This window comes from Ovis canadensis, chromosome 3 (genome assembly GCF_042477335.2).
Source record: "Ovis canadensis isolate MfBH-ARS-UI-01 breed Bighorn chromosome 3, ARS-UI_OviCan_v2, whole genome shotgun sequence".
NCBI lineage: Eukaryota > Metazoa > Chordata > Mammalia > Artiodactyla > Bovidae > Ovis > Ovis canadensis.
In genome coordinates, this window is record NC_091247.1 from 219,601,290 (window position 1) to 219,620,207 (window position 18,918).

Sequence of the window (18,918 nt, forward strand, 5' to 3'; positions counted from 1 at the left end):
AATTTGTTACACTATTGCTTCTGTTTTGGTTTTTTGGCCGTGAGGCATGTGGGGGTCTTAGCTCCCTGACAGGGAGAGGGAGCAACCCTGCACCCCCAGCATTGGAAGGTGAAATGTTAACCACCGGACCACCAGAAAAGCCCCTTGATTTTTTTCTTTAAAGCAAGAGTGTAGTTTGCTCAGAGTTCAGGCTCAAGGTAGCCCCTCAAATTAACAGTCTAAATGGCTGAAGCAGTAATTTTAAACCTCGTTTTGGTGAGAAGAGTCTGTACTTCTGTAGATTAAGATCAACATGATGAACTGAGCTTGAACCAGAAGATGGTGTTTTCCCATCATGCCACCATTAAACCTTGTGGCTTGAGGATGTGGCCTTTTGTGTTTTTTTTTATTTGCTTTTAAAACCTACCAGTATCTGAATTTCATGTGAAGAAAATGGACTAAAATTTTCTTTCCCCTTATCCATTTGTGGGAATCTGACCCTTTGTAACTGTTATCTTTTTTCGGAGGGAAAGCTTTACTGACCTCCCTTAGGTAATCATTTCTTTCCTTCTTCTGTGCTTTTCTGATAGTGTCTCTCTCAGTCTCTCCCAGGACTGTACATTGTTCAGGGCCCATTGAAGATGTATGTTAAAACATAGAGATGTGGCTCCTTTCTCATTTCACTCTCTAATCATCCCACATTTTATCTTCCTATTCCCTGCAGATTCAGACCTTTCATTAAATAGATGCTAGTCTTATTCCCTGTTTGTTATATTGAAAATATTCTTATGTTCATTTCTTGTATATGTTTGTAATATGTTTACAATTGCACATACACTATTTTTCTGTAAAAATATAAGTAAACCCATATGCATTAGATAGTCTTATTTAATAGAATTCAGTAGGGTTACTTTTCTTTCTTCACGTTAAACAAACATGTAGATAAACTCTTCTGTCACAATAAAATACCAGTTCTAAGTTTTATTTTTATATTTTAATATCTCTGAAACTGGGATACGTGACTAAATAATGGCATGATTTAATTGGTATGTATTTTTTATTTCTTAATCATACTGGTGCATCTTCTCTCTTTGGTGAATTGAAGGTGTCTGCAATGAGAGTGAATAAAATTGTTTCAGTGAGTGTGGGAATGAAAGAAAGTATTTCCAAATCAACATTATTTTCTCATGTATTCCATTTTAAATGTGTGTAGCCAAAGGAATGTGTTTACTGTTAGAATTAGGTATTTGACTTTTGTAACTGCATCCTGAAAATTTTTTTGTTTAGGCTGACCTAAAATGTTTTGACATTTTCCATGGGAAAGTGGGTTTCATGTTTGTGATTTATTTTGGTATCACAGTGTATTCAGGCCTCTGTGGCACAGTATAACCTGGAAATATAAACCTACATCTTTAGTCTTCATATTTGTAAATATGTTTTTTGTAAAGAAATCCTGAATTGATCATGCAGCTTAATGTCTTCAGAAATCTCCCATAAGGAACTTAAGCTCTGTGTAGATTTGGCATAAATTAGTATACAATTAATGAGGGAAAAGATTCCTGAAAGAATTTCCTTAAAGTCTGTAATTATGTATCTTTGATCCATGAAGGACAGTATTGGGTCTTGATGTAGTTGGAAAAGAAGGAAAATGAACACGGTGGTTGTGTGTTCTTTCTTGAGGGAGAATGGATGTTGTTTTTAAAAAATGAAAGAGGAAAAGCAAGATGCTTTGAGTGTCATAACTGGAGATGACTGTTCTTTATCTGATCCTGCTTGCTCCAGCCTGCTTTCTTCTTCCTCCTCCTCGATGAATTTCACTGATTTTCATTTAAAAAAAAAGAATAAATTACACAGCTTCACATAGTCAATTCTACTACGCCATCTTTCCACAGTTTCTTGTGGGCACAGCACCTTATAATTTATTACAGTCGCGATAGAAATTTTGGTGTTACACTTTAAAATGTAAACATTAGAATTATATATAGTTACTCTATATGCAGATTTTTTTCCTCCTAAATTTATTTCCCAAGAGCTAAAAGTTGATGCCAACATAAACTATGACTCCTGAACTATAAAATAGGTAAAAAGATCCTTAAAGTTGCTCACTCTTGTCAAGAATAAGCTTAATTTTTTTTTCAGGGATTTTCCCATGTTTCATATAAAGCCTTGCATCTGTATGAGATCTCAGTGAGTGTCATTGTTGATTTAAAATTATTCCAACTTAATCTGTCATAACCAACAAAAATAAAAGATCGTTGGGAACAGTCATTTAGATAAATGATTGACCTCACTTTGACTTTGAACATGGTCTGCATTCTGCTAGAGATCCATGGATTTTTGTAGATTCCTTTCAAGAACCTGTAAGCATCAGAGAACAGATAAAAGTATGTCCAGGAGGTGTGTCTGCAGACTTGCATTCCTCTCCGGGATCCACCGTGTACTCACCGTGTGGTTGCGAGGAATTTTGTTGTCATTTTTTGTTTTTCTCTCATATAATGGTAATCATAAATTTTATCCTTGCCTTTCCATTATTTTAACAATGAGTTTTTTTAAAACTCATGTTAGTATTGAAATGTTAGAAAACATAAAAGCACAAGTTGAAATGGTGCTGGCATTCAAGAAATAAACCTCTCGTTTTAGATTCTTAAAGTAAAATTTCAGTCCTGACGACAAGCTGGATGGCCCTGGCTCTTAAGAGTCTTAAGTGTTTGGAGGAGAAGCCACTTTCAGTGAAATTGATTAATTATTAAAAAGAGAAAGCTGCCTGTTGTTATGACTATGAAAGCAATAATGAACCTCAGGGGTTTGTGCTTGGTAAGGAATATGAAGCGTGACTACTTTGCATCTCTGTTGAGCGGTATCAGAAACGAACTGGTATTCGTAGAGCCACATCTTCATTATTGCTGTTAGATTGCACCATTGGGGGACAGATTTGATAGATTTGAAGTGAGACATAATGGGTGTAATTAGCAAAACATTGTTTTCACATTTGAGAAAATTATGTCAAATTTTCCAAATGAATGAGAGTTCTGAATTCTACAGAATCATTTCTGTGTTTTTCTGCTTTTCTCCTGGATAAGTTGGGTCTAAGAAATGGGCCGGGGTGGGTAAAGGAGTTGTCAGTTCTAAGACGGGTGTGTATAAACCCCAGCTGACTAACGTCGTTAGATCACAGGTGGCTATTAATACTCAAACAGGAAGGGGAACGACAGCTGGCCTTGCCTTCTTTTCCTTTGTGTTTGAGAAATTACTTTTTCTTTTTCCTGCCCCAGGAAATGGTAAATTTTAGACCGAATTCATCCCTTTAGAAACTTGTGTTACGTTTACAATGGTGTAATCTAATATGAAAATACACTTGTTGAAAGTCTGAAGCTACTCACTTTTGGTGTCTGTGCCGAACCCGTGTGTCTCCCTTCCTTTCTCTAATCCTGTGCTGTATGTTTCCTCTGTGTCTGTGAATTATGCGAATTCTGAATACTGCCCTCATTAACACTTTCTAACTTTTCTCTTTCACATTTCCTTCCTGGATTTGCCGTTTCCTTCAGTCTCACCTCAAGGTCAGTATGCTTGTCTTAAAGATATGTAACAAAACATTGTATATTGACATTGTCTTGAATCCTTGTAAGCAACTGAAAGAATAAAAGTTACCCCAGGAACGAGATGTCTAGAAATTCAAGTATGAGTGTAGAAAACGTCATGAGTGTTAGATTGATTGGAAGAGTGGCATTACAGTTCTACCATTCGAGGTCGACCAGGTTTTGACTGAAAGAAATGAAGGGGAAAAGCAGTCACTAGGGGAGCGAGGAGGTAAAGATACTGCTTTAACTTTGTTACAGTTTCATCAGAGACACTGTGGCTCTTAACACTAGCAGGTAAAGTGCAGCATGGATGCGGGAGAGAGAGGGGCCACAGTCTAGATGTGTGGAAGAGCCTTGGAGTGATTTCACTGCACAGACCTACGCATACCCTTTCAGTCTGGGGGTTGTTTTGTGGCTGCTGAGTGCTGGCAACAGAAGCAGCCACCAGTGCTGCTGTTCATGTGTCAGGGGCTGTGGTGGAAGCTTCACAGGTTTTATTTCCGTTGATTTTCCCAGCAGTCATGTAGCAGTGTTTGCGATTTCCACTTTGCAGGTGAGTAACACAATTACTGAGCCCATTAAGTAACTCAACCATCTTTATTACTAAGTGAATTAGTAAGAGAAGCTGGCAGAAAACAATTGTAAGTCTTCATTTTAAAAGTTGTTTATTCTGCCTGTGAGCCATGGCAATGTAAAATCATGGTATGAGAATTTCTGATCAGGTTCAGGAAATGATGTTGTTAATACCACATGCATTTTACCTTGGTGTTCAGTCACTCAGTCGTGCCCAACTCTCTGCGACTCCGTGGACTGCAGCACACCAGGCTTCCCTGTCCTTCACTATCTCCCAGAGTTCGCTGAAACTCATGGCCATTGAGTTGCTTGTGTCATCCAACCATCTCATCCTCTGTCACCCCCTCCTCCTGCCCTCAGTCTTTCCCAGCATCATGGTCTTTGCAGTGAGTCAGCTCTTCGCATCAGGTGACCAAAGTATTGGAGCTTCAACTTGAGCATCAGTCCTTCCAATGAATATTCAGGGTTGATTTCCTTGACGATTGACTGGTTTGATCTCTTTGCAGTCTGGGGACTCTCAAGAGTCTTCTCCAGTACCACAGTTCAAAAGCATCAATTCCTTGGCATTCAGCCTTTTACCTTTCTCCAAGCAGCGGATTTCTAATATGTTTGCTGTTTATGAAAGCACTTGTCTCTGATTCTCACAAATAGCATATGGATTACACAGGGCAGATCATTATTCTGATGAGGATCTGAGACTAGGGAACATGATTTCTACATCTAGGGTCAGCTGCCTAGTTGGTAGTAGTTGGTAGTAGTTAGTAGTTGGTAGTAGTCCTTAGATTTGAAGCCACATAATCTCATTTCAGCCTCAGGGCTTCTCATATGATACACACTCTAGCCTAGGAATTAATCTGAGCTCTGGGGTCCCATACTGCTCAGAGGTTCTTAGGTACTTTTCTCACTGTGATTTTCCCATCTGTAAAGTTGGGGTAGTTCTCTCCGATCTGAAGGGCTGTTGTGAATTTTGAATGAGTTAGTACAAATAGCCCTTGGAGCAGCATCTGGCACAGGCTAAGCAGTCAGTAAATGGAGCTGTTGTGATCATTCCTTGTTGCTTTTTTCTCAGAGTCCTGTTTGGTCCGGGATCCCACCACATGGTGCCCTTGATTCCTCTCAGGATTGATAGCAAGTACAAAGTAGAGCCCTCTGCAGAGCTGTATGTGTGCGGAAGATGAGGAAGGAAGCCTTGTTTCTTCTGTAATGATATTTTCAGACTCTTATTTTTCAGGTCCTGAAATTTCTGTTACAGGTAGAAAGATGAAGTTGAGACTTTTTTGGAGAAAAAGGTTCTCTCTCTCCCTTTTCTGTTCCCTGATATTTATTCTCAAGACTTAATGATATATTTTTAAAAGTCCTCTTACCTTTGACTCTTTTTAAAAATAAACAGTTTGTTTAGGGTATGATGAGTTTGTTAATAAAATAAAATCTTTGTTTTGTAATTGCTTATAGGAATCTGATTCATGAAGGGGTTCTTCAGTCAGACTTACACCATCCTCTGCTTTTTCTCTGCACAGCAGCGGTCTCAGGTCTGTCTTTGCGAGTCCTCCCCTTGCTTTTGTCAGGGGTACTGACGTCCCAGCTCTGTTCTGAAGCTAAACTGCCTGTTCACTCCTTCCCTCCGACCAGTTTTCAAAACCTTGTTCCGTAAATTGAATCCTCCTCTTCCTCCTCCTCATTTCCTTTGTTTCTCTTCTTTCCTTCCCACAGACTACCAAACAAAGCATAATCTAGTCTTCCCTCCCCTTAAGGAGACGTGTGAGCAAGCGTTCCATCCTCTTTCCCTTGGTTTCAGTTCACCACAGTATCTTACTTTTCCCTTTTGCATTTTCTTTCCCATTTGCACAGTTTCTGAAAGAATCATTTATGCTCGATGCCTCCACAGTCACCCTTCCCGTTCATTTTCCAGAGCAATATAATTTGGGATCTTCTCTCATTGCCAGGCTGAAATTTCCTCAGTGACGCACCCTTTGCCAGATTGAGCAGCCTTGTTTGTCTTGGACCTGTCTAAAACCTGTCTGTTAGGTTAGGTTGGGTTAGTGACCATCTCCCTTCTTTTTGAAACCGTGCTTCTATAATTTATGTGACATTATTTTCTCCCAGCTCTCTCAGCACCTCCTTGACAGTTTTTAGCGTATTTTGCATTTTGTCTTTTACACATTTCTTAATGTTCTATAAAAAAATTCCTTTTTTCACCTAAGTTATCTGTCACTTGACTTGTTAACCAGCAAAGACTTGTTAACCACCTTTGACTCTTTTTAAAAATAAGCAGCTTTGTTAATATGATGTTTGTTAAAAAAATAAAAAATTTTGAAACATTTTTACAGAACTCTCCGTGAATAAACTGTTTTCATTACAGAAGAAATCCTAAGTGTTTGCAATAAAAGTAGCAAGCACAAATGCCGCATTTTAAAAGTGATTTTCCAATTTTCTACTTTAAACATTTTCTCTACATTGTAGTAAATCAGTTAGGGTACTACATAAGTAATTCCAAGTCTGAACACAAGTCAGCTTTAGTAGAAAAATATCACGAAGGTTTTTGCTTTGTGTGTGAGGACTTTCTAAATTAAGCTTCAAGTACGCTCACATTTTTACTGGGAAGATTTATTGCTTTGTCCCACATTTTGTCCTTTGCATGTATTGATCTAAATTTTACTAAACAAACCGTTATGAAAGGCTCCAGAAGAATATTTCCATGGAAGTCACTGGTGTAGACATAATTCTCTGAGTTACAAGTTATGTTAATTATAATATTGTTAGCTGTTCATTTTTATTTAGGGTAAAAGCCATTAAACTATACTTATTCCTAAATAAGTTTTTTCCAAGTAATAAAAAATGCAGCGAGTTTTGTTCTTCCAGTGGCAAGGATCATTTTGGCTGTATAGTATATTAAAAACCCTCTTTTCACTTCAGAGTGGAATTTAATGCAGTATTTTTTTCTTCTACACAGAGGCATTTTAATTATGGTTTTGTTAAGTCCAATTGAATAGGTCATCAAGAGAGTCTAGTTTATTGATGGATTGGATGTTTAGAGAACTCTATTATATGACTTTGGGCAAGATGCTTAACCCTTCACTGTTTGTTTTAGCCTGTTTTGTGTTAATAGTGACAGTTACCTGTAGTGTTGGTGTTTTTGTGTCTCCGCTAAGCTTTTCCAGTTTGAATGGGTTTGTTTGTTTCTGCTCTTCCTCTCTTGTCCTACCCTGCCCTCCTCTGTCCACCTTTCCATTCAGTACAGAGCAGAAAGATTTTATTTAGAGTGACGACGACCAAAGGTTCACACTTGGAATCCTTAGATGCACATCTGTTTAGTTCCTGTTCAGTGACGTTAACCCCAGAGAATGAATACAAAGAACAGATTCCATGTATTGACGAAAAGATAGGATTCAGTCCACAATTCATCTTTACTTTTTTATTGTATAACAGCAGCTTCAGCTAAAGGCACGACATTGAAAAGTGAAGCCTGTAAATGTCATCTCTGTCACTCTTTGATCTAAACAGATTGGGCTCAATATTATTATTACTCATGCTTTATTTAGCCGTGACCTCTGCAGACCTCTCTTCAAAACAAACGTTTGCAATCTGGGAGATGTTTCCTACTGTGTTAAGCCCAGAGTCCCTATTTTATTATGTAATAAAAGTTAAATTAAAAAAGTTAAAAAGTCTTACTGTTTTGAATGATTCATTGGTAGAAATAAGTGTGTGAACACAGACCTGTGCTGGTCCACCAGAGTCTTCCACTGAAGAGTTGAGTTTCACACCATCACACATTTAGAAGTGGTAAACGTTGTTTTTCTAGATCGCAGTTGTAGATACCTACCTGGTGTTCTGTAGGTGAGATAAAGCTGGTGAATCCAGTATAGAAGGGAGGAAAGACTAATTTTCATTTAGTCACAATTTGAGTTCCTGTAGGGGTGCCGGATTTAGCAAATAAAACTTTGAGATGTCCAGTTAAAATTGAATTTCAGAGATAGAATGAATAAATTTTTTGTATTAATATATCCTGTGAATATTGAGATATTCTTACTTAGAATATTATTTGCCATTTATCTGAAATATGAATTTGCCTGAACGTCTTATACTTTAACAAACCGTGGTGATCTAGTTTGGAGATTAAGCAATGAGTGTGAGAGAACGTGCCACAGGCTGTCATTACCTGATTTTAAAGGATGTTAATTAGATATAAACCACGGTGGCTTGTTTTCTCATTGTTAGTTCAGTTTATTGATGCAACTTTTGGGCACAGTTGAGTGGATTTTTCTAATTGTCACATCCTCCCCACTACCATCATCCCTCTTCGGTTTGTTTCCAGAAGTTTGGAAATCTGATTGTATCATTTCCCTTCCTTAAGTTCCCTTCACACTTAGGATGAACCTCAGCTTCCTTGCTCAGCAGGATACAGTTATATGGCCTTTGTTTACTTTCGGCTTCCTTTTTCTTTGTTCTGCTGGTCCGACTTTATGCTGCAGTCACACTGAATGTGGCTTCCCCCGAAGGGACACACTCTCCTTTTTTTCAGGGCTTTATCCCTGCTCTTCTCTCTGCCTAGTTACCTGGACCAATCCCTCAGGAAGTTCAGAGGCAGGTCATTTTCCAGGAAGCTTTTGCTGATCACCGATGCCACCCCTGCCCCCTTCCTGGGGCCCTTTCCTAGCACTTAGCATATCCTGTATTTGCTCGGATGCCTGGGAGATATTTGAGAGCAGAAACTTTTTATTCATGGATTGATATTCCTAGTGTTTGATACGTGAGAGTGGAGTTCAGCCAAATACTCGTCTCCTTAATGAGTAAGGAAAATGTGATGGGCTTAGCAGAGTGTCAGAGCTCAGGTAGATGTAGGTCCTCTTGCATTGCAGAGCCCAGGTGCTCTTAGGCTGCACCTTACGTGTATTTCTTGATCATTAGCCATGATTCCACTCTTCAGTGAGATTGATCTTCTCTACCTGTGACCTGGAGTTTGCTCTGGTCTTATCTAGTGCAGAGGCAGTGGAGTCCAATAGGGGGCTTCAGAAGTAGATGGAATGACCTGTTGCTTAAGCTGTGGCCTTAGATCTTTATGCCATAATTTTATATACGTATATGTTACATAAGATGGTTGCATGGCATCTCTGACTCAATGAACATGAGTTTGAGCAAACTCCAGGAGACAGCAACAGATAGGGAAGACTGCATGCTGCAGTCCAGGGGGTTGCAAAGAGTCGGACACAACTGAGTGACTAAACAAGGTTACATATAGCTGTTGAAAGTTGAAAATATTTAATAACGGTAAAATCAGAGTTGTGTTACAGACCTTTCTTCATCAGCCATTCTGCAGTTTCATAGCATTGATGTCAAGAGCCTGTTTTCATATGCCAACAAAAATCTCTGAATTGGTTTCCTTCTTCTGCCATCTCACTCTGTCTCAGGCCTCTTTCCGTTTTATGTTTCATCATGCTCCACAAAGTACTTGCTTGCACATGTGCTCCCAGAGTACCACGGTTAACAGCTAGCTGCTGTTGGCATGGAGAGTTTGGCCAGGTTGGGAGGATTTCACAGCAGGAACTCTTGCTGCTTCTGAGCTGTTCCTTGCATCGTGGTGTCAATGAATATACACCTTCTTTCCTGTGCATGTATACGAAGAGCTTGAGTTTTCTCCCCTTATCCACAGGCAGGTGAAGGACCAGAATAAGAAAGTGGCCAGCCTGAAGCACAAGGAGCAGGTGGAGAAGAAGAAGAGCGCCCAGATGCTGGAGGAGGCCCGGCGGCGGGAGGACACCCTCAGCGACAGCTCCCAGCAGCTGCAGGTGGGCAAAGGCCTGGGCGGGGGTGCTGGTGGTGGTGGGGAACCAGGCCCTGCAGGGCCCTCCCCACAGGCATGCGGCTCTCTGCGTCCTCACCCTCTGCTCTTTTTCCTTCTAACCCTGCCTGCTACCTTCCTCTCAGTCCAGCTGTTTAGCAGTAAAGGAGTGGCTTTCAATAGAAAAGGCCAGTTTTATTCCACAGCGTTATTGAGGAAACCTGAGCAAGGGAGAAAATCTGTCTCCTGGAGGGAATCTGCCTGCTTGGTGAGTTCAGTGTCCACGGGCTAAGCGGGGTCTTCAGGTGGTCAGCATCGCATGGCCTTTTCCTTCAGTAAAGCACGTCATTCATCTGGTGTGTGTCGGGTTGCCTTCTTTTTTTCATCTTCCTTTCCTTCCCCCACCTCCCCTTTTTTCCCTTACTTTAAAAAAATCAGTTCAGAGACTGTGTTTCACAGTCATGCAGAATGTATTAAAACATACTCTTCTATTTCACTGATGTTTAGACCTGATTATTCAAAAGATACTTAAACCAGGCTCAGTACCGAGAGTAGCAGTGACCGTACCAGTGCCAGCTGGGTGCCCAAGGCGGGCACCAGGGCAGTGTTACTGGCAAGCCCCTGTTTCTAACCTTCACTGATCTGAGGGGCAGATGGGTTTTACATATTTTATAGATGAGGAAACTGTCTCAGAGAAATCAAATTACTTACCCACATGCACACAGCCACTTCCGGCTCAGCTAGCATTTGAACTGAGACTTCCGGGATCTCTAGCCTGTCTTAATGAAGGTTTAAGTTTTAGACCATGCCGTGGACAGTGGAGGTCTCTAAAGCTCCTGCCAACACCACTAGCCACTGCCAGCTTGTGTTTCTCTAACTGGTATAATAGAATGTTTATGCCACACTGCATAGTCACAAAATCTTTACTGGATTTAGAGGAGTTATCTGTTATGTAGAAGACATTTTTAGGCTTTATAACAAATTCACTTCTGACATGAAAATCTGACTTTTTAATTCCTTTTTTCATTCTTCTTAAATAAAGCTTTGATAACATACTCCTTATAGAAACAGTATGAATTTCCTCAGATGTACCAACTTTTGAAAAAAGCCACTACCAGTTTTCCCTCACTCTTGCCAGTAACAGTTGATACTATAAATTTTTTCCTCTTATTTTTTAGTGCCAACCTGATGGGTGGAAAATATTTAATTTTTGTTTTAATTTATACTTATCTGACTTACCAGTGAGGGCTGAGTATTTTTTCATGTCTTACATTTTCATTTGTTTAACTAATATAGGTAAAATCTCTCTCTCTTTCATGATGGCTTTTTCCCTGTGGGTTTTTTACTTAGTTTATCCCTGTTTTGAGAACAGATAAATATTTACCTTAAAAATATTAAGTTGTTTCGGTCTTCCATGTATAACCTTTTAATTTAAATAATTTTAGGTTATTTTGTGTGGTGAGGGTCTTATGTTTTTCTTCATTGCTAACAATTTCACTAGAGTATTTATAGAAGATTATTTCATTGCTCCTAAGTTTGAGTTGATATCTTTATGTTTTATGAAATTGCATAATAATTAGGCTGTTTCTGGGCTTCAGTTTAACCTCATTTCTGAACTAGTATCACAGCCCCTCCCTTACCTGTTTCATGTCTCATTGTCCCCTCCACACCCCTACCTGATGTTCTCTGCTACCATCCTATTTTTGTAAACCAAAATGTGCCCTTTTCATCATCTGTCAAGTGGTACGATAACACCAAAAGTGCTCTCGAATGTCATCTCTTATTTCCTCTTTATATGACTGGGCAAGATAAGTCAGATTATCTGTTTATGTATTACATACAGATAAAACTAATTTATAGTGGATGAGGACTTCCCAAGGTTCTCAGTAAGTGGCAGATGGTAAAGTTATGAAAAATGATAGCTGATGGCCATATGTGAGAAGCACGGGGATGCAGTTCATTCAGACATGTGGCAAGAGCGCTGAAGTGGGGTCCTTCGGTTCTGATCTCAGCTCTTCTGCTAACAAGCTCTGCTGCTTGTTTCTTAATCGTGTCATTGCAGGTAACACCCCAGTAGTGGTGAGTATCACTTGCACCCTAAGGTCACCTCTAAATAGAAGTCCCCACTGAGGGACCCTGGGGATTCTTGGAGAAGCGGCTGAGGGTAGAACCTTTGAGGGGGACCAGGGGCTAGGAAAACAGTTGATGGAAGGTTTGTGTTGTACAAAGTTCTCGCTACCTGAATTTGTTTTTAAGTTTCTGAATATACATACAGGTCCATCTACTGATATTTTCATGAAATAGGTGAGGTGAAGGGAAGGAATTATTTAGTGTTTCCAGTGTAGATTTCATAATAATTCTAGTATTACAAAATATTCTTCCTCATGTTAAAAGACATGCTTTATACTAATGACTAATATTTTGAACTTTGATGATTAATGATTAAATTTTATCAGATGCCACCTTGGCTTCTAGAGATTAATTCTGCTAATCATGTTAATAAACTTATAGTATTTTTGTTGTTGTTTGCAAAGAGGAAAACTAGTTTAAACTAGAAGGTTGGTTTTTGCCTTTCAGTGGCTGTCAGTTATGGTGTTAAGTTCATTGGTGTCCTTACTCTTTCTGGCTACATTTTGCCACAAAGCGGTGCTATTACTTTTCCATTTAACTTTCTTTATTCTGAAGAATAATACACATTTTTAAAAGTATGTAAAGCACACACATGCACAGTGTGAGTAATACATATAAAATAACTGTCTCGAGGAATCGGAACATGACTGATATCCCAGAAATCATATGTATATTCCTTCCCAATCATCATTTATTCCCTTCCTTCATCATTGACTTTGATTGTTCTTTGCCGTTCTTTACAATCTGTGTATATATTTTTGAAAGTATAGGTTGGTTTTGCAAAAGGAAACAGGAACAGTAAACTAGAAACTAAAGGGAGCCATTGCCTTAGGGAGTGGTTAGAGGATTAGTAGGAAAGGAGGAAAAACGGATGGGCGGTCAGTTGAAGGAGAAAGTGGCTCTTCACGTATCTCTGTGTAGCTCTGACTCTTAATAGCCGAAATTGTTTTCCATCCTCTTAAAAACTAGAGAAACGAAACCAGTCGAGATGTGGGGTTGGGGGAACCCCACTGGGGAGGACAAACACTACCCGATGGACCAGTTTTATAAGTGAGCAACATAACCAACCTCACAGGAGTGGGGAAGGCAGGAACGAACGTAAGGAGCTTTGGGAGCCGTTTTCCTGAATCAGTTCAGTTCAGTTCAGTTCAGTCACTCAGTCGTGTCAACGCCAGGCCTCCCTGTCCATCACCAACTCCCGGAGTTCACTCAAACTCATGTCCATCGAGTTGGTGATGCCATCCAGCCATCTCATCCTCTGTCGTCCCCTTCTCCTCCTGCCTCCAATCCCTCCCAGCATCAGAGTCTTTTCCAATGAGTCAACTCTTCGCATGAGGTGGCCAAAGTACTAGAGTTTCAGCTTTAGCATCAGTCTGTCCAAAGAACACCCAGGACTGATCTCCTTTAGAATGGACTGGTTGGATCTCCTTGCAGTCCAAGGGACTCTCAAGAGTCTTCTCCAACACCACAGTTCAAAAGCATCAATTCTTTGGAGCTCAGCTTTCTTCACAGTCCAACTCTCACATCCATACATGACCACTGGAAAAACCATAGAACCTAAGGAGCTTTGGGAGCCATTTTCCTGAATACTGTGAAGCTAAAGACAAAAGAGTATTCAATTCAGTTCAGTCGCTCAGTTGTGTCTGACTCTTTGCAACCCCATGAATCACAACATGCCAGGTCTCCCTATCCATCACCAACTCCCAGAGTTCACTCAAACTCACATGCATCGAGTTGGTGATGCTATCCAGCCATCTCATCCTCTGTCATCCCCTTCTCCTCCTGTCCCCAGTCCCTCCCAGCATCAGAGTCTTTTCAAGTCAGTCAACTCTTTGCATGAGGTGGCCAAAGTACTAGAGTTTCAGCTTTAGCATCAGTCCATTCAAAGAACACCCAGGACTGATCTCCTTTAGAATGGACTGGTTGGATCTCCTTGCAGTCCAAGGGACTCTCAAGAGTCTTCTCCAACACCACAGTTCAAAAGCATCAATTCTTTGGAGCTCAGCTTTCTTCACAGTCCAACTCTCACATCCATACATTACTGAAAAAACCATATCCTTGACTAGACGGACCTTTGTTGGCAAAGTAATGTGTGTGCTTTTGAATATGATTAGTAGAACATAAATGTTGTGATAAAGAAATACACTGTAGACAATAAAGGCTGGGTTTTTTCGTTATTCAAGAAGGAAGCTGCAAGTGAGTAAAGTGGGAAGATGTAAAGGGCTGGAATCAGGAGTACTTGTAAGAACTCATGGTGTTAAATTTATGTACAGACAAAGAAGTACAGAGATGCTTGTGTGTGTCTGCACAGGGTTATTATAAATGCATGTGTTTCCTGCCTCTGTATTTTAGAAGCAGTAAGTATACCTAACACCCAGATTTTGTTTCTGCGCACCTTCCTCCAGTAAAATGAACTGAGGCACCTTACAGAAGCAGTCGATTGCAGGGCTGGGGAAGGGAAAGACATGTGAGCCTTGACAACCTTGTGGTTCCAGAGCATGGGAACGTGCTCAGCTGAAGGAAGATGGGGGATATGGGAAGACCTTGCAGCCAACCTGGAGAAACATGTCCTGTGCTGAAATAAGCTGAGTCAAGAGCAAGCAATGGTAGTTTTTTAATTTAATCCATCCTATGAGATAAATATCCATGAGTCCTTGCACATGTAAGTAAAGTTGAACAGGATCTGCTTTGCATTTTGACAGTGCTGTTTTTTTACAGTATTTGGATGCAGATTAGAATAAGTCTGGTTTTGAGGAAAGTATATGCCAAGACTTCCCTGGTGGTCCAGTGAGTACAACTTCATGCTCCCAAAGCAGGGATTCTGGGTTCGATCCCTGGTCAGGGAACTAGATAACCCAGGCTGCAACTAAGACCCAGTGCAGTCAAATAAAATATTTTTAAAAAAGAAAGTATATGTGAATAAATACGTGTTGCACATGTGCTTTGAGTAAATAGTGATGATGTAAGATGATCAAGGTCTTGCCTCTGAAGGAGCTCAGATAACAGTAGGAGGCCCCATAGTAAGATGAGGTGGGAGTTGAGAGAGCTTTCTGGTAATGAAGAGAAGAAAGAAGAGAGAGCGAATTTGAGATGAGTTACCTTTAGGTCAGAAGGCAAGACTCTCTTACAGATTGTAATGTGGGCACTGAGGGAGAGGCAGGAATGGGAATGGCTTGTAGGCTCCTGGCATGGGGAACTGTGTGTGTGCCAGCGCTCAGTGAGTGATGGGTTAACCCCAAGGCTGAGACCACCAGGTTCTCCAGGGAAAGAGAACATGTCCATTTCCAACAAGTGAAGCTGTCTGAGAGCTTTCCTACTGGAGGTTTGAGCCAGCAGTGGGGTGTGCAGATTTGAAGTGTAGAGAAGCCTGGTGGTGGTAATTTTGGAGACTTGAGCTCAAAAATTGTATTTTGATCTGTAAGAATCAGACACCATCTAGAAATAAAATACTAACACAAGAATTTGGAGTTAGAGCTGAACCCTTGGCATCTTACTGTTTAGAGCTAGAGTAATTAGGAGAGGCGCTCGAAGCAAACGAAAATGAGGAGGCCAGACGAGGCAGGAGAGGAAAAGGAGGTACAGCACCCCTGAGGTCAGGGGAAGACTGGGGATGCTTCTGGGAGGCTGAGAAGGAAGTCAGCATCCATGCACACTCTGGTCTGCTGTATCCAGGATGGTCAAGAGAGGGTACTCAGCAATCCCTCCGGGCTTGGTAAAGGGGTGCCTTCCATTCTGACCTCTTGACCTTGGGTGCAATAAATGGTCCCGCATCCATCCAGATACTTTCCTTGACCAGTTTTTCTGTTGGACACTCACCTAGATTCACTGCACCTTTCAAGATCTTTGGAGTATCTGTTTAGATGTGTTGAATATATGTGACTGTTGTAAGACATGGTTACACAATGGGTCTTTAAAGGATCTCTGCCACAACCCATGCATACTAACATTTAAACCATTCTACGCTTCCAGCCAATACTCACAAATGCCAGGCATGGATGATGAAACAGTGAGCACAGACTGGAGATGGAGCCTTTCCCACTGTTGTGTTTTTCCATTATTGCTCCTCTTCTGTTGACATTCTGCAGTGAGTTTCGCCATACTTTCCCCTACTCAGGAATTTAGCTCTGTATTAGTTAAAGTCAGTTCTAAGTTGTTTCATTCATTTCTATAAGCCATGTTTCCCTGTAATTGGCTAAATTGGAAAATGGAAACCCACTCCAGTATTCTTGCCTGGAAAATCCCATGGACAGAGAGAGGAGCCTGGCGGGCTGTGGTCCATGGGGTCACAAGAGTTGGACACAACTTGGTGGCTAAATGACAACAGCTGTCGTCGTCCTCAGTAAATGTTTATTGAGAGCCCATTATGAAATTGTCATTTCTCTGAGTGCTGTGAGGAGAGAGAGAAATAATTATTTTGCTCCCTGTGAATATTAGATATGCTTATTAAAGGCACTTTTTTGTGTGCTGGATGTGTGAAAAGATGTGACGTAGTGCAATTCATGAGTAATTGCCATGTGGAGAGCTGGAATTACATAAACCCCAGCAACGGAACCCTCCCAGATAAACAGCATAGGGAAGCAGGTCTTAGCTGATTTGACCGATAGTCATTTTGGGATTAGAAAAGCTTTGTATTGAAAGCCTACCCATCTTTTAAGGTTCAGATCAAATGTCCCCTGCCTGGTGAAGCCTGCCTAACTCCTCGCAGTGGGAATTAATCACACTCTGGGTTGCAGTTCCATTACAGTTTGTTTCTGCTTTAATTTCAGAGCTCATTTTCTTACCTTGTATTTATTGCAAGCTGTTAGTGTGTGTGCTGTCTCTTTTCCATATTTGAATTTGGGAACCCTGTCTTGGTACTTTGCACATTGTTCTCTGTAGAAAACTACTCACTGATTTCAGTTGCATCAATAGATGTCAGGAACTGTTCATTCACAAGTGTCTTAGCCTGGCCTTGGGAGCTTCAGTCTTTTAAGTATTTTCTAGCTCATTTTTAGGTGAGATACTCACTAGCATAGCTACCCTATACTATACAACCTGGTGGTGTAGGTCTTCCTTAAATATAGTTCATTGGCTTTCTGATGTACACTCTTTCACTTAGGCAGTCTTTCTGTGAATTTCTAGTTTCACCACCTAAAGGTTCCGGCTTAAAATGAACTTCCGTTGGTGAGCTCTACCCTGTTCTGGTTACTGTTTTCCCTGTTGTTCCACAGCCTGTGTGTTTAATTATATTTTACTGCTTTATATTTTTCAGTACCCTGTTTCAGAAATCTTCCTTTGTGATTTATTTTTTTTTTCTCTTTATTTTAATTGGAGGCTAATTACAATATTGTGGTGGGTTTTGCCATACATTCACATGAATCAGCCATGGGTGTACATGTGTTCCCCGCCCTGACCCTCCCTCCCACCTCCCTCGTTTGTGACTTAATCCTCCCTTCCTTCCCCCTTTTTGTCTAGTTTGTATCTGCCTTAGGTTCAGGGCTATTTTTAAAAATTTCTTTTTAGCCTTAATGTTTTGCATACATTAAAAAGTGAAAATGTTACTGGCTTAGTCGTGTCCAACTCTTTGCAACCATAGGATTTCCCAGGCAAGAATACTAGAGCGGGTTTCTATTTCCTTCTCCAAGGGATCTTCTCGACCCAAGAATTGAACCCAGGTTTCCTGCATTGTAGGCAGATGCTTTACCATCTGAGCCACTAGGGAATCCCCAAGCTGTTCATTAATTACAGCTATAATTATTATAAATATTAAAAATTTAGTTACAGATTTTAAAAATCATGTATAATGATCTTAAATTTAGCATCCTAATATTCTTGAAAATTTTCACAGGTTACTATTACAAGCCTCTCACATTTTAATGAAGGAAACACCGTCCTCCCTTGGTTTAGAGTGGTCGGTCACCTTATGTATTTTTATTCTTTCAGCAGTGACATTTATTTTGTCTTTTGACAGAACTAAGGTTTTAGCCACATTCTAATATGGCAGGGCAGACTGAACTGGGAGCAGGGGGCTCACATCAGTAGTGTTTCATGCTCTGTTTTTATTTATAACAAAGGTAGGTATCTGGATTTAACCTTGAGAAAGGGCACTGTCAGGCAGACTGATGGGCCTGCTGAAAAGACATGGCGGCTTCCACAAACCAGCTCTCCTGAGACCAGTGAATATTGAGGACAGAGTTCAGAGAAAGTAGAGATAGAGATAGGAAAAAGCAGTTTTCCATGTATTTAGGCATATTCGCCTCTTAGGTGCAGAATCAGTGAAACATTTGTGTTTTCTTCAAAGTTACATTTTATTTGCTCTACCTACAAAATTTTTTTTTCCTCCATTTTGGTAAGAGACTTTTTTTTTCTTTTAAATAAAGACTACTTATCCTTGGTTTTTACACTGGCCATGGGGATAATTACTTAAGAAAACCGTTTAAAAAATTAAGATTGATACTTTTCTAGAAAGGGTACGTGATGTGTCACATGCCAGATGTTACTGTTCTTCTTGTTTTTGTAAAAATAAATTTTGACTTCTTAACAGATCTTCTCAACCTATTTAAAGACTTAATTCTGCATCATTTCTTCCATTGTGGTTAATTTTTTTCTTAGGGCTGCTTCTATCTAGAATGTGAGCATAGGTGGGTTTTTATGGAGTTCTTAATACATTTAAATGGAATTAGGGATTACACAGGAAAAGTGTACGTACTACAGATCAGTATCTGTTTTTACAAGCGTGTGGATAGCTGCTGAAATTAATCCGAAAATTATGTTTTCATGCAGGTAAAGTACCTACTCATACTGTTGGCACATGTGTAACATGTTAAAGCTTTTAGCTCAAACTGTGCCCCTTCTTACCATTTAAGAAAAAAGCAAAACAAGTCTTAAAATTATTTAAAGAAA

General features: G+C 40.1%; 1 protein-coding gene across 13 annotated transcripts in view; it reads left to right on the forward strand.

Annotated features, from left to right (window-relative positions):
- Window positions 1-18,918, forward strand: part of ERC1 (ELKS/RAB6-interacting/CAST family member 1) — a 272,710-nt gene that overhangs the window by 110,727 nt on the left and 143,065 nt on the right. For all 13 annotated transcript variants that reach the window (XR_011256198.1, XR_011256200.1, XR_011256197.1 and 10 more), the window contains one exon: window positions 9,778-9,913. Coding sequence is in view for 7 of the 13 variants with exons in the window: in XM_069585925.1 (XP_069442026.1) it covers window positions 9,778-9,913 (136 nt within the window). In the remaining 6 variants the exon portion in view is untranslated. The remainder of the gene's footprint in view (window positions 1-9,777; window positions 9,914-18,918) is intronic.